The sequence below is a fragment of the Hyperolius riggenbachi genome, chromosome 8 (genome assembly GCF_040937935.1).
Source record: "Hyperolius riggenbachi isolate aHypRig1 chromosome 8, aHypRig1.pri, whole genome shotgun sequence".
Classification (NCBI taxonomy): Eukaryota; Metazoa; Chordata; class Amphibia; order Anura; family Hyperoliidae; genus Hyperolius; species Hyperolius riggenbachi.
Genome location: NC_090653.1, coordinates 39,851,689 through 39,865,185, shown reverse-complemented (window position 1 = coordinate 39,865,185; position 13,497 = coordinate 39,851,689). Strand labels below are relative to the sequence as shown.

At 43.7% G+C, this 13,497-nt stretch overlaps 1 protein-coding gene across 2 annotated transcripts in view; it reads left to right on the top strand.

The window, feature by feature from the left end:
* Positions 1–6,949, top strand: part of LOC137528740 (class I histocompatibility antigen, F10 alpha chain-like) — a 233,156-nt gene extending 226,207 nt beyond the window's left edge. For both annotated transcript variants that reach the window (XM_068250263.1, XM_068250264.1), the window contains exon 7: positions 2,713–6,949. In XM_068250263.1, coding sequence (XP_068106364.1) covers positions 2,713–2,783 — 71 coding nt within the window. In that variant the 3' untranslated portion in view covers positions 2,784–6,949. The remainder of the gene's footprint in view (positions 1–2,712) is intronic.
* The last annotated feature ends 6,548 nt before the right edge of the window (positions 6,950–13,497 follow it).

Here is a 13,497-nt window from a genome sequence, read left to right as displayed (position 1 = left end):
GATGCGTAACATGAACGGCGATGACTCGTACTGGCGACTTCAGGCGGAAGTCGCCAATTAACGGAGCTGCCTGTGGGACGGGGAGAGGAGCCAGGAGGACGCTGGGGGACGTCCCAGTCTATGGTGGCCTAGAAGAAGCCTCATGTAAGTACCATTTCTGCTTTTTAATACCTACTTGGTATCCTTTTAAAGCTTTCAACCCATCCTACAAAGGATGGCATGTGGCGTCACGTCTGCCTTCCAGATTGCGGTTCACGCTGGAGCGCACAGCTGCACTTCCGGGTACCTCACCTCCATTCAATCCCTGCAATCCCCTCCGCAACATTATTGCTGCGCAGTGGTTGCCAGGGCTACCTGTCCTGTGCATCTGATTGGCTGAAGGGGGCTGGAGGAAGCCCCAGGTATACAGTGGCTTGCAAAAGTATTCAGCCCCCTTGAAGTTTTCCACATTTTGTCACATTACTGCCACAAACATGAATCAATTTTATTGGAATTTCACATGAGAGACCAATACAAAGTGGTGTACACGTGAGAAGTGGAATGAAAATCATACATGATTCCAAACATTTTTTACAAATAAATAACTGCAAAGTGGGGAGTGCGTAATTATTCAGCCCCCTTTGGTCTAAGTGCAGTCAGTTGCCCATAGACATTGCCTGATGAGTGCTAATGACTAAATAGAGTGCACCTGTGTGTAATCTAATGTCAGTACAAATACAGCTGCTCTGTGACGACCTCAGAGGTGGTCTAAGAGAATATTGGGAGCAACAACACCATGAAGTCCAAAGAACACACCAGAGAGGTCAGGGATAAGGTTATTGAGAAATGTAAAGCAGGCTTAGGCTACAAAAAGATTTCCAAAGCCTTGAACATCCCACGGAGCACTGTTCAAGCGATCATTCCGAAATGGAAGGAGTATGGCACAACTGTAAACCTACCAAGACAATGCCGTCCACCTAAACTCACAGGCCAAACAAGGAGAGCGCTGATTAGAAATGCAGTCAATAGGCCCATGGTGACTCTGGACAAGCTGCAGAGATCTACAGCTCAGGTGGGGGAATCTGTCCATAGGACAACTATTAGTCATGCACTGCACAAAGTTGGCCTTTATGGAAGAGAAGCAAGAAGAAAGCCATTGTTAACAGAAAAGCATAAGAAGTCCCGTATGCAGTTTGCCACAAGCCATGTGGGGGACACAGCAAACATGTGGAAGAAGGCTCTCTGGTGAGATGAGACCAAAATAGAACATTTTGGCCAACATGCAAAACACTATGTGTAGGCGGAAAAATAACACTGCACATCACTCTGAACACACCATCCCCACTGTCAAATGTGGTGGCAGCATCATGCTCTGGGGGTGCTTCTCTTCAGCAGGGACAGGGAAGCTGGTCAGAGTTGATGGGAAGATGGATGGAGCCAAATACAGGGCAATCTTGGAAGAAAACCTCTTGGAGTCTGCAAAAGACTTGAGACTGGGGTGGAGGTTCACCTTCCAGCAAGACAATGAACCTAAATATAAAGCCAGGGCAACAATGGAATGGTTTACAACAAAACATATCCATGTGTTAAAATGGCCCAGTCAAAGCCCAGATCTAAATCCAATCGAGAATCTGTGGCAAGATCTGAAAACTGCTGTTCATAAACGCTGTCCATCTAATCTGACTGAGCTGGGACTCTTTTGCAAAGAAGAATGGGCAAATATTTCAGTCTCTAGATGTGCAAAGCTAGTAGAGACATAGTCTAAAAGACTGGCAGCTGTAATTGCAGTAAAAGGTGGTTCTACAAAGTATTGACTCAGGGGGGCTGAATAATTACGCACACCCCACTTTGCAGTTATTGATTTGTAAAAAATGTTTGGAATGATGTATGATTTTCGTTCCACTTCTCATGTGTACACCACTTTGTATTGGTCTTTCACTGGGAATTCCAATAAAATTGATTCATGTTTGTGGCAGTAATGTGACAAAATGTGGAAAACTTCAAGGGGGCCGAATACTTTTGCAAGCCACAGTATACACATGACAATTTTCAGTTTATTATTGTTTAAAATTCAGTTCTATATGTATTTTTTTTTCTAAATTCACTTCCCCAATACTTTTGCAAGGCACTGTACTGTGTATGTAGTTTTACCAGTGGCATAACTTAGGAGCTTGGGGCCCCAGTGCGAGTTTTACATGGGCCCCAAGCACTCTATTGATATGGAGCTCCGAAACCTACCAAGGACAGCTGCAGAGGAGTATTTAGAGTAACAGTTTAAAAGTTACCACTATGCAGGCGTGTAGCAATAGCCATATCATCCACAGCAGCTGCTATGGCTATAGGGCCCTGGAGCAGAGGGGGCCCAGTGGGCACTTAATGTATTCGCCATGGTCTTTCATGTGAAATTCCAATAAAATTGATTCATGTTTGTGGCAGTAATGTGACAAAATGTGGAAAACTTCAAGGGGGCCGAATACTTTTGCAAGCCACTGTATATATATTTCTTGTATCCTTCCATCTTAGGGTCACTTTAACGTGTGTGACACAACCACTCGAGCCTGAGCAACTTCTAGTGGTAAACCCAATCCAATCTGTTTGTGTGTGAGGGCAATCTGTCTTGTTACATAATCTAATACTGGGGGTACATCTGACCAGCTAACCTGGGGGATAATAATCAGCACAGTTATCAATAATCATGTTCTGCAGATTAATCATTCTTTTTTCCTCTCCCAGCTTCGGATACTAACTCCGATACGAACTCCTCCACCAACCAGGCTGAGCTACCAGCGGTGCTGGTTACTTGAGGAGACCACAGAGAAGATAACTGGAAATTCCGTCTATTCCGCTAACCTTTTCTCTGCTTTGAATATTGCTTTGGGAAATTAAAGGGAACCTGTCATATTCTGTCATCCGTTTGTTATGTCATATTTTGAGCTGGATAAGTCTGTGTGAAAAAGAGATTCCCTCAGAAATAAGTCATAAAGTTCCAGCATAGTCTATATAACATCCCCCATATAGAAACAACCAGGGACTGGGTGATTCTGTAATGCAGATTTCTATATTTTAGCTTGAAAAGGAATCAGTTGAGTTCAGCAGCTGCTGGGAGTGATTGGCCCATTTTCAAAATGCATAACTTCACATAAAATTAGCATAATATTCAATTAGCACTGAATGATTTGCATCTCTCTGACCATCCCCCCTCCCCATATGGCTCCTCCCACCAGTAATGGACGCTCCATCCAGCCATATGTCATGGAGTGATGACAGGTTTCTGCAGGTTTAGCATTTATATACACACAATCAGCACGTATTGCTATATTATGTCTTGCGCTGCATATTTTAAGAATTACTTTTACATTATAAATTTATTAAGGTTTTCTTTTCAGTTTTAAAGGACGCCTGAAGTGAAAGGAATACGGAGGCTATTTATTTCATTTTAAAAAATACCAGTTACTGGAAGTCCTGCTGATGTCTTTGGCTGCAGTGGTGTCTGAATCACACACCTGAAACAAACATGCAGCTGATCCAGGCAGAGAAGTTGATCTGCATATGCTTGTTCAGGGTCTTTGTCCAAAATTATTAGAGGCAGATGATCAGTAGGACAGCCAGGCAATGAGCATTGTTTAAACAGGAAATAAATACGTCAGCCTCCATATTTTCCTCATTTCAGGTGTGCTTTAATATTTAGTGCAATCCATAGTTTGTAGTTTGATTTTCTGGTGATTTGTAGAAATAATATATATTGTACAAGATTCGTCATGTTGTCTCATTTCATCCTGAACATTCCCCAGAGGATCAGCACAGGGGTGATTAGCCTTTTTTCATATTTTTCAAATCAACTAACTTGGTTTACTATCAGTATAAGCACGGAATTAGAGCACACACTGTACATACTGGGGGCAGCACAGATCAGTACACACTGTACATACCAGGGGCAGCACAGATCAGTACACACTGTACATATCAGGGGCAGCACAGATCAGTACACACTGATGCAAATTTACTGTCAAAAAAGCAACACCATACTGTAAAGCAAGAGAGATGGCTCACAGTGTATATATTAGCAATGACATGTTGGTATAGAATGAAACCAGAAGTAGTTATACAGATATTTATTGATCAGGGCCCCCTTCCAAAGCTGTGTACACACACTATATGAAATTCCACCGAGGCAGCTGGTAACAACCTCCTCTGATGAGAATATAGCATCAGCAACAAGCCTGGCAGATCTCTTCCGAGTAGCAAGCGGCGAGAGCATTGTCCTCATTCACCCAGCTCCTGTGTGATGTCACATCCTGGCTGCTGTGTCGGCAAACTTCTCGCCCACTAGCCTGCAGGCTAGCGACATGTTTGTACAGCCTCAGCCCTGCAATGTCGCTGGAGGGATCAGGTCCCGATCCCTGCCAGACATCATACCTTATATGTGTGTACCAGACATTTTATGCTCTTTATATTGGCACACTGTTTGTGGGAATCCAAAAGGGAATCAGTGATGAAATGAGTCAGGATGGGATTTGTTTTTATTCTGTTTAGATAAAGAAAATAATGATTCATTTATTTAATGTGCAGTGGAAATGTAAAGATCAATTATTTAATTGTGAGTAAAATTTGCCAAAATGCATCACAAAATCCACCAAGTGGAAAAATCACTGAAAACTACAGCATTGCCTTTCCTGCAAACTAATCCCAGCCTCTAGTGTGAGCCCAGCCTAAGATCACACTTAGCATTGTGAAAAAGAGAACTTTTTTGCGCGTGTTATTTTTATTTAATATTTGCGTCCGTATGCAAATTTTCACATGTAATGGAGGTAATGAAAGTCAATAGGAATTTACATGCGATGTGCAAATTTATGCTGCAAAAAGTACATTTTTTGTGCATGTGAAATGCGAATTTTAGCAAAAGTGCGGTTCTCCACCGATCATTAGATGTGCAGCAAATGCGTTTTGGCACATTTGAATTGGTGTGAACCCTGCCTTACCAGTAATTATTAACATTTTCTCCTGAAAAATGGACATAGCCGGTTCTTCCTTAGAAAGCCTCCAAAGCCCCTCCTCCCGTATATTTGTTTTATTTCCTCTGAGAGAGGGCTGTGCCTGTAGCTTCAGGTGTCTTGTTCTCTTGCAGTTTTTACCATAAAGCTTTTTGATAAATTAAACTAGTAGTTTGGGACAAATGTCTGTTAGGAAAGGCTGCTGTACTCCTCCTGCAGTCATGTCTACCAGGCTTGTGTACAGGGCCGGATTTACCATAAGGCAATGTAGGCTCGAGCCTACAGGCGCTTGATGATGGAGAGGCGTCTCCCTCCCTCATTACCTCTTCAGAGTCCTGATCAGAGCGTTAATGAGAGGTTACTCACTCGACTCTCAGCATTCCATTGATGAAATCTCCCTTTAGTCTGGGCACCCCTAGCTACTTAATACTGAGGCTCGTCTAGCTATCTAATACTAAAGGGAACCTGTAGCTTTCTATGACAGGTATGGTAAGTAAGGGAGGAGTGACAGCTGGGACATCCAACACACTTGCAGTGCAGTTTGATTGTGGTCCATAAAGGGTGAAGTCTAAGGTGCCAGGACATCTGTGCCTATGGGCTCCTGTGTGGTAAATCCGGGCCTGCTTGTGTAGCAGCAATGTCACACTGTGAGTTTTTTGTACCTTTTATGGACCTGCATGGGAAGATCTGCCCACCTGCTGTTCTGGCCCCGCCCCCTGCTGACTCTTCCCAATGCTACAGGTGAGGGGAGGCTGATAGCACCTGCTGTTTCCTCTATATTGTGGATAGCAGAGCTCTATCACAATGGGTGCATTTGAGCTTGGAGGGATATTTCCAGCCCCCAACAAACAGAAAGGCCGCTGATCCAGCCCCCAACAAACAGAAAGGCCAGTGATCCAGCTCCAGTGACATCCAGGCAGAACTGAAAGGTTAGCGAGTGGAGGACTGGCTGATGCAATCTGAGAGGCTAATAATGGTACTTGTAAAGCCACTAATCCTAATTGACTATTTTAAGCTCCCATATTTCTCCTTTACACCTGTGTCAGCCCCCTAAAGTTGTTCCCACCCCTCCACACCTGCAGGTACCGGAGGAGGAGCTGCTCATAGTAGGTGAGGCAGAGTTTATATGCTTAGCCTGCCACTGCCCCCTCCTGTCACTTTATGGTATTGCACTGTAGATGGGGAATGAGCTCCTCATTGAAATTCATGGGGACACTCATACCCAGCACAGCACCATTTAGTGCCCATCACCGGCTGTGAGGGCTCGTTCACACTAAGGGCGTTTTTGCCCTTTATTCAAGCAAAGGCGGTTTTCAGAATCGCCCACAAAACGCTTGTGCAATGAATCTCTATGAGAAGGTTCATATCAGCGTGTTGCATCCGCTTTGCAGTCTGTTAAGCAGTGCCTGTACCATTTTTAGGGCATTTTTGCAATAATGGAAGGTATGGGAAAAACGCAAAATGCTCACAAAATCATTTTGTGCAGCGATTTGGTTTTTAAGAATAAATACACAATATTTATTCTTTTCTGCGTCAAAGAGTTCACTTCCTGACTTGCCTCAGGGAGTGGATGATAAAAACACCCAGGAAAAGCGCTTTTAACAAAAACACAGCGCGCAGTGAAGCACCAGGAGGCACTAAAACAAAGCGCACAAAAACGCTTGCGTTTGCTTTTTCATTTTTGGATGTGAACGAGGCCTGAGAGTCTGTGCTTCGGTACCTGTGAGTGTGGAGATAGGGGGTGTAGGGGGGCAATGAGGATAGCATACTATAAGTGGCCTTATGGCTTAAGAGAGAATATGTTTTTTCCTGCACTGAAGGTTAATATACCAGTACAGTTCTTATTAATTTAGGAGCCTTGTTTCAGAAAATGTTAAGTACTGTACAAATAAAAGTATTGTGTTTACGCTTTGGATATTCTACCTGTAATTGCCATTCTGGTATGAAATTTTACATTTTCAATAAAATTAACAAAAAGACTTCCCAGTTATCTTTGGAGTGTTTTGTCATGTTTGGGTAAGATTCCTTCTTCATTCTTTTTGCTCTGCCTAAATGCTCTACATTGCCAGCTTTATAGCTTCCCATTGTTTTACATTTATTAGGCTAGTTTCACACTGGGGAGTTGCCAAAGCAGGAACAAAAAAAGATCACCTCATGCATACAGTGAAGCACAGTGCCTACAAAGTATGCTTCACTGCATCTGTAAACATGCACATCGGCTGGTAACACCCTACATGCCTTGCGTTATTCTGACTGATAATACTGCACTGCTAAAGTGTTGATGTGAACTCACTATTACAATATCGCATTAGCAATGTGATTATATTGTCCAACCCAAAGCAACGGCCCAGTTTGAAAGTAGCCTAAAGCTGGCCACTAACGGTCCAATTTCTAGCGAAAAATCGTTCGAGCGATCAGAAATTCTGATCGGAAGTGAAATATTGTAATACATCGTTCACTACACCATCAACGAACCAATCTTTGCTTCCTATCTATCACAACCAACAGGAAAATCCACATTTTGGTTCAACGAAAATTCATTCGGACGACATTTTTTTCACTCGTTCATAATCGATTGTGTCCACCAATGGAGATTATTTACAACCAATCCGATTAGAATTTCTGATCGCTCTAACGTTTTTTCGCAATAAATTAGACCGTTAGTGGCCACCTTAAGACAAGGAAATAGCAGTATCCCAGCACAGCGTGGCAGCGTTCCGCAAAGTAAGTTTGATATTACATTTTTACCTACTTTTTAGTCATTTTTTTTTTAAATTAGCAAGCGCTGAAAAATTATTTTTTAGGCTACTTTCTCAGTGGGACATTGCGGTTTGATGCAACGTTAAAGTAGCACCGCAAATTAACAACGCAACATGCCCAAAGAGTTGCAACGCAGCATTACCAACGCATACAGCATATAAAGTACAAAATACAGGCAATGAAAAGTATGTCTCCAAGTCATTACTGAGCATGTGCAAACAGTCTAACGCAGCTAATAACATGTATAACGCACAGCATGCAGCACTTTCTAATAATGATGCACGTTACACATAAACACAACGTGAGCACTGTAAATGTCGCACAGACTTAGCATTGCTGTGCGTTAGTCCGCGTTATTATATTTTATAGAATGCGACTTTAACGTCACACTGTGAAAGAGCCCTTAGGTAAGATGAAAAATCATCTCCTGGGAGAAAACTCAGGAGAAAAGTTAATTGGCTACTGACCATTGGACTCTTCCACACATCAAACAGTCTATTTTGGTGGCATTCTTCTGCAGTTGCACTGCAACGGACCATACGGTGAGGCATACAGGACAATAACAGTATGCCTCACTTATGTGGTAAACGCGCACATTGAACTGGTACCGCACTGCATGCTCCTTTCATACTTAGAGTATTCTGTCGCATTGCACGAAAGCGCCACATCCCATCGCAGAAGCATAACACATTACTGCCATAGGGCTATCATTGCTTCTGCGATGGGATGTGATGCTTTTGTGCAATGCGACAGAATACTCCAAGTGTGAAAGGAGCCTTGCAACTGATGATCACAATGCAATTAAATGTTTTTACTATGGTATGTTCACATCGAGTGCGGTGTGTCAGAAACGTGCTTAAATTTTTTTCACATCCTATGCACGTTTTTGCGCATTATCCTCCAACTTCTGCCACCTGCTAGCAGTCTATCAAAATTCTACACGCATTGCGATTTTATGTGGCAGGGAATCAGTTTTTTACACGCGTTCAAAACGCGCTGAAAAATTGGGGAGTTACGAATGAATGTGTGCGTCGCCATTTAAACACTTTACCCCCGCCCATACAAATTTCTTCGTCCGTTTTTCCATCCTTTCACCCCCAGGGACGGAGAAATACCTACTTTCCGCACTCCCGCCGCTGCCCGCGCTCCCGCTCGCTCTAGCGCGCACTCCCGCTCGTAAACACGCCGCCGGCCGCTCGCCCGGAGATCAATGAACTGGAAAACCCATTCCCGTTCGTTGATCTAAGCCCCGCAATGATCCGCTGCTTATCCGATAAGCAGCACGATCATTGTGAAAAAAAAAACCTTTCCCAGCCTCCTAGTACTTCCTGCAAACGTCCGGAAGGACGCTTGGAGGTCGCATTAAACAAAAAGTTACTGTTGCCATCTTGTGGCCAAATAGTAAAACTACACCCTAAAGCATTTTTCACATACAAATACATTACTTATACACAAAAAATTTACTCATTACCTCCCACACTCACCATTTTTTTTTTTTTGTAATTAAAAAAAAATTAAACCATTTACAATTAAAAAAAGACATAAATAGTTACCTTAGGGACTGAACTTTTTAACCACTTAAGCCCAACTGGACGAAAATTTTCATCCAGTTGGGCTGCGCGCACTCCCGCGGGTCGCGTGCGCTCCCGCGGGCCCCCCCGTGCGCGCCCCCGCTGCTGGCCGCTAGCCCACCGATCAGTGAAAGGGATTATAAATCCCTTTCGCTGATCGGACCCCCCCGGAGAAAAGCCGACAGCGTCTCTTCAGATGCTGCGGCTTTTCTGAGCTCTGGTCTCCTTTCTTCTGCCTGAGAGTGAGATCGATCGCTCCCAGGACTTTTTGATTCTGGCCATCTTGTGGCCAAATAGCAAATTACACCCAAAACACACTTGGTATTAAATAAATATATTTAAATAAATTAAAAAACCCCTGTTTACCTCCCACACCAAAAAATACCCACATACAAGTTTAAATTAAAAAATAAAAAAAATTACAATAATAAAAAAAACAAAACATAAATAGTTACCTAAGGGTCTGAACTTTTTAAATATGTATGTCAAAGGAGTATATCAATATGATTTAATAAATTATGGGCTTCTAAATAGTGATAGATGCAAAACGGAAAAAATGCACCTTTATTTCCAAATAAAATATTGTCGCCATACATTGTGATAGGGACATAATTTTAATGGTGTAATACCCGGGGCATATGGGCAAATACAATACGTGAGTTTTAATTATGGAGGCATGTATTATTTTAAAACTATAATGGCTGAAAACTGAGAAATAATGCATTTTTTCAGTTTTTTTCTTATTCTTCCTGTTAAAATGCATTTACAGTAAAGTGCCTCTTAGCAAAATGTACCACCCACAGAAAGCCTAATTGGTGGCGGAAAAAACAAGATATAGATCAATTCATTGTGATGAGTAGTGATAAAGTTATTGGCAAATGAATGGGAGGTGAAAGTTGCTCGGATGTAAATAAATTTCAACCCTTCGGGCTTAAGTGGTTAAATATTTATGTCAGGAGGGTACAACACTGTTACTTTATAAACTATGGGCTTGTAATTAGGGATGGACGCAAAAAATGAAAAAAAATGCACCTTTATTTCCAAATAAAATATTGGCGCCAAACATTGTGATAGGGACATAATTTAAATGGTTTTATAACCGGGACAAATGGGCAAATACATTTCATGGGTTTTAATCACAGTAGCATGCATTATTTAAAAACTATAATGGCCAAAAACTGAAAAATAATGAATTTTTCCTATTTTCCCATTAAAAGATATTTAGAATAAAATAATTCTTGGCAAAATGTCCCACCTAAAGAAAGCCTAATTGGTGGCGGAAAAAACAAGATATAGTTCATTTAATAGTGATAAGTAATGATAAAGTTATAGACGAATGAATGGAAGGAGCGCTGAAAGGTGAAAATTGCTCTGGTGCTCAAGGGGTAAAACCCCTCAGTGGTGAAGTGGTTAAAAGGCGAAAAGTTCAGCTTTGCATTGTGCAAAATCGCAGGCGCTTTTCAACATATGTAGCCCCAGCCTTATATGGGCGCATGCCTAATGTGCCGTGCAACTTTTTGGCTCAGTTGCTTTGTGATCTTATTGCAACCCAATGTGCATAGTGCGAGAGAAGCCTAATGCCTCTTTTCTGTTATAATTTAAGTAGGCCTCAGTTATTTGGACTGAGTCAGTCAAAAAGGCTTGATGAGCAGACCTGTCCTTTAAGGGGATTTTCTCTGAAGAGAGAAAATCTGCAGTTCTGTCAGCAGAACTAGAACATACCAAGAAGCTGTTCTAGTACAAGGCCGCAGGTCTCCCTGACCTGGGCATGTACCGCCACTAGAACAATAAACATCAGCCATATTTACTAAACATCCACCTTCCTGCATATAGGCCAAATGCCTCATTGATTATTAATCGAGTAGGCGGGTATGATGACACCACGAGTGGGTCCACCAATAGACTGATATAGGGGGTGGCGAAGATGATGTCATATTTAACTCTTTCCTAGTCGGTATTAAACCTGGAGCAAGCGATGGAGAAGGCATTCTGCTTCTTCCTTCCGCACTAGCTCGCAAGGCCGACTGGGACCTCTAAGCATGTTCTTCCTTTATGTAATCTGATCTAATGTCTGCTGTACATAGGTAGTTTAGTGGAACGTAGGTTAGCAAGAAGTGCCTGATTGACTTCAGTAGGGAGTCTAATCACGAGCTTGTAACGCAACATGAAGATTGGCATGGCTAGGATATGATGAATGTATCTATCTGTATTCCTGTTTCCTGAATAAATAACGTACACATTGAAGAAGCCTGAGAAAGTCTATATCCTGTTTGCGGTGTGGAGAGTCAAGTGATCTCACAGTCTGTGAGACGGTGGTGTCGAAGCAAGGTGATAAAGAACAGTTTATAACAGTGGTGCTGAAATCCTTCCCTGCCTAGCAAAACAGGCAGACGGGGCCAGGGGCCGAAAATGGTTTCAAGATATTCCACAGCAAAACAAGCGGAATAGACGGACACGGACTGTCAAGCTGAGACTGATAAGCTGGGGTGAGTGTGTGGGAGCCGAGCACACACGAGCTGCAATTCGAGGAAACCAGCGGTGACACTCGTGGATGTTGAACTTTGACTGAAAGTGCACATCAGTCATAGCCTAAACCGGATCGCAGGTGACTGGAACGCTCCGAGGCCGGCTGGCAGCTGCCGCTGGATATCGATCCGCTGAGCCAGTGTGGGTACACAGAGATGACGCTCAGGAGTTCCAGGGATCCACTCAGTGTCGTGAAAAAGTTGCCAAAAGCTGGTCGAATTGGCAGGCATACGAAGTCCTCCTCTGCTCAGGCAAGTTTGATTTACGTTGTTATATGGCGTTATCGGTGTTGTATGTATTTGGTGTTATAACAAGGAGAGTATAATGTGTTAAGGTGTACATGCTGTGTTAATTGCAGCGTGGAGGCTGCGGGCTTTTCATCTCTCCTGTGCGTGGTGGGAGGGGTGGGGAGAGGTGCAGCTCCGATGTAAATACAGAATGTGTTTTCAGAGTTTATGCGCTTTGATTGTTTCTTAGGATTCGATGTTCCTGTGAGGCAGATGTTTTTTTTCTCTCTCTCTGGGTTTTGTTTTGGTTTTTCTCCCCGTCCAGAGACTGGGAAGGGTGCCAGACAGATGGGGGGGTCCCCCGCGGCAGAGAGAGGACAGCAGTGTTCCAGTCTGGTAGTAATTGATGGGGGGGAGAGGAGAGGGGAGAGAAGAAAGGAAGGAGAGTGAGAGACAGGGGTAAGCTGGGTTTTTTTTTTTTTCTCTTCTTCTTTTCCTTTTTTTTCCCGGTGAGCTGTTTAGACAGGAAGGCACAACCCTTGTCTCTGGGTAGCTGTGTAAGTAAGGTTATAGTTACAGCTTAGATAACGGGTGAGGTGCGACTGTACTCGGGCGTGTTTTTTTTCGGGCAGCATGTTTGTTTCCCTGTCCGTAGTGGAAAAGTGTAGTGAGAAGTGCAAGCTTATCTAGTTCCAGTCAGCGCCGCTAAAATGTTTAACCCTCCTGGCGGTTTGCAAAAAAATCGCCAGGGGGCAGCAAATCTTTTTTTTTAATTTTTTTTTTTTTTTTTCATGTAGCGAGACAAAGTCTCGCTACATGATAGCCGCTGCTCAGCGGCATCCCCCCAGCCCCTCCGATCGCCGCCGGCGATCGGAGATCCGGAGATCCCGTTCAAAGAACGGGATCTCCTGGAGGGCTTCCCCCGTCGCCATGGCGACGGGCGGGATGACGTCACCGACGTCATCGACGTCGTGACGTCAGAGGGGACTCCGATCTGCCCCATAGCGCTGCCTGGCACTGATTGGCCAGGCAGCGCACGGGGTCTGGGGGGGGGGGGCGGCCGCGGCGAGAGGAATTGCGGCGGATCGGCGGGTAGCGGCGGCGATCGGGCACTGCACGCAGCTAGCAAAGTGCTAGCTGCGTGCAGCAAAAAAAAAATTATGCAAATCGGCCCAGCGGGGCCTGAGCGGTGCCTTCCGGCGGCATAGCCCGAACTCAGTTCGGGCTTACCGCCAGGAAGGTTAAGGTGTTTGGTCATGTCAGACTGATAAATGTTCGTCTCAGTAGTACTAGCTGTTAATGTGGTTTAGAGTTACGCTGCGCGCTTGAGTAGTTCTGATCTGAAGTTATGGCTGAGATAAACTGCAGATGATTTGTGTAGAGAGGGAGTTTCCCAAGTCCCTGGGTGAATAATCGCAGCTGGGACGAAGTCTCCGGTCGTAG